The 1,604-nt window shown below is 48.5% G+C and overlaps 1 protein-coding gene across 1 annotated transcript in view; it reads left to right on the top strand.

Moving 5' to 3' along the window:
- MEIS2 (Meis homeobox 2) overlaps positions 1 to 1,604 on the top strand; it is a 171,771-nt gene that overhangs the window by 1,633 nt on the left and 168,534 nt on the right. Inside the window, exon 3 of the mRNA XM_031064735.1 lies at positions 1,334 to 1,597. Within this exon, the coding sequence (XP_030920595.1) occupies positions 1,334 to 1,597 (264 nt within the window). The remainder of the gene's footprint in view (positions 1 to 1,333; positions 1,598 to 1,604) is intronic.

Here is a 1,604-nt window from a genome sequence, read left to right as displayed (position 1 = left end):
ACCCGCGCGGTGGCACTGCCGTGGCCCGCGATCTCGGGACGAGGGCGATCCCAGCCTGACTCGGCTGAGGTGCCAGCACCCACGGGAAATGGGTGCTGCAAAACAGACCTCTTGGGGACAGAGGCAGGGTTGGAGAGAGGTAGTGTTGCCTTGTCCTTCCATTTTTCTTTTTTTATTTATTCGGTTTTTTCCTCTTTTGTGTTTGGTTTTTTTGTTTTTTTTTTTTTGGAAGGGGGTCTTTTCTTACGCGTGGGGGTTTTTTAAATTTCTTGGAAAGGCCCCACTTAGGAGTTAGGGACTCTCATTGCTCTGGATTTTAGTTGGAGAAGTGTTGTTCTGGTGTTCTCTGTGCCATAATACCACTCTTCCAACTTTGTAAATAAAGAGCTATTCACATCGCGGAAGGTAGTAAGAATAAAAGGGATTCACTTCTTGCAAACAGCTCTTCCCAGTGACAGAAGACATAAATACATTGTGGGCAATAAGCTGAATTTTCTATTTAAGAAAGAAAGAACATGAGGAAAAAGAAACCCATAACCAAGGGTTTCTCAAGCCTGCACCAGGTCTTTGCTTGGAGGGAATGACACCGATTCCCTTCAGTGCCTTTTGGAAAAAATACTAACTGATCCTAAACGGAGAGCTAGTAACATCTACGACAGAGTGTGGGGCCTTGATCAGACACCAAAGGGGAAAAGAAACAAATGCATGCTTACTACTTAGCACGCAGATAATTTTTTTTTTTCTGACTACACCAACTATGGGAAAATATTTCGCGAAGTGCTCCCTTCCTCCACCCCCTCCCCAGCTCACTTATCTGGACAGATGGTATTTTACTTGGGTGTGCTTCCTAAGCCAGGAAACTTCACCACATTTTTGTTAGCAGGCCCCTTGAAAAATAAAATTACGTATTAAGTAGTTTGCAGTTTGCCTAGCTGTACTCTCGTTTTAGGTCATAGCTGGAGGGTAGGGATGGGATCTTCCAGGTTTTGCGGTATTTTAAGCTGTGGCAAAAGTGTAACATTCTCAGTTGAGCTGCTGCTGAGCACGTTCGGTGCCTTGTGCGTTTAGAGAGGTCACTTTTGTCCTCGTCGGTGAGGACTGCACGGGGAATGTGGCTCGGGCATTGCAATTTCAAAATTAAAAAAAAAAAAAAAAACAAAACCCAAACAAACAAAACAACAACAGCCAGCTCACCACCAAAACCAGAATTTTTATTTCAAAGTCTGGTTCTCTACTGCTCTGCCCGGGGCATTAGTGCGACACTGCAGAGTGTGGCTGTGTCCGTGTCTGTATGTCCGTGCATTAAAGAAAAAAAAATACTTGTTGATTACAGCTCTTCTTTCCCCCTCTCCCCCACCCTCTCCCCTCTCTTTGTGTGCCACCGCCCGGTAGGCACCCGTTGTTCCCCCTCTTAGCTCTGGTCTTTGAGAAGTGCGAGCTGGCGACCTGCACGCCCCGGGAGCCCGGCGTGGCCGGCGGGGACGTCTGCTCCTCCGACTCCTTCAACGAGGACATCGCCGTCTTCGCTAAACAGGTCCGGCACCTCTCCCCCCGCCCCCGACCCTCACCAGCGCTCCCGCCGCCTCCTCAGCGCCTCGCCCCGC

The sequence above is a fragment of the Geospiza fortis genome, unplaced genomic scaffold (assembly GCF_000277835.1).
Source record: "Geospiza fortis unplaced genomic scaffold, GeoFor_1.0 scaffold54, whole genome shotgun sequence".
NCBI lineage: Eukaryota > Metazoa > Chordata > Aves > Passeriformes > Thraupidae > Geospiza > Geospiza fortis.
Note: the sequence above shows the minus strand (reverse complement) of the source record. Positions and strands in the feature narration are given on the sequence as shown.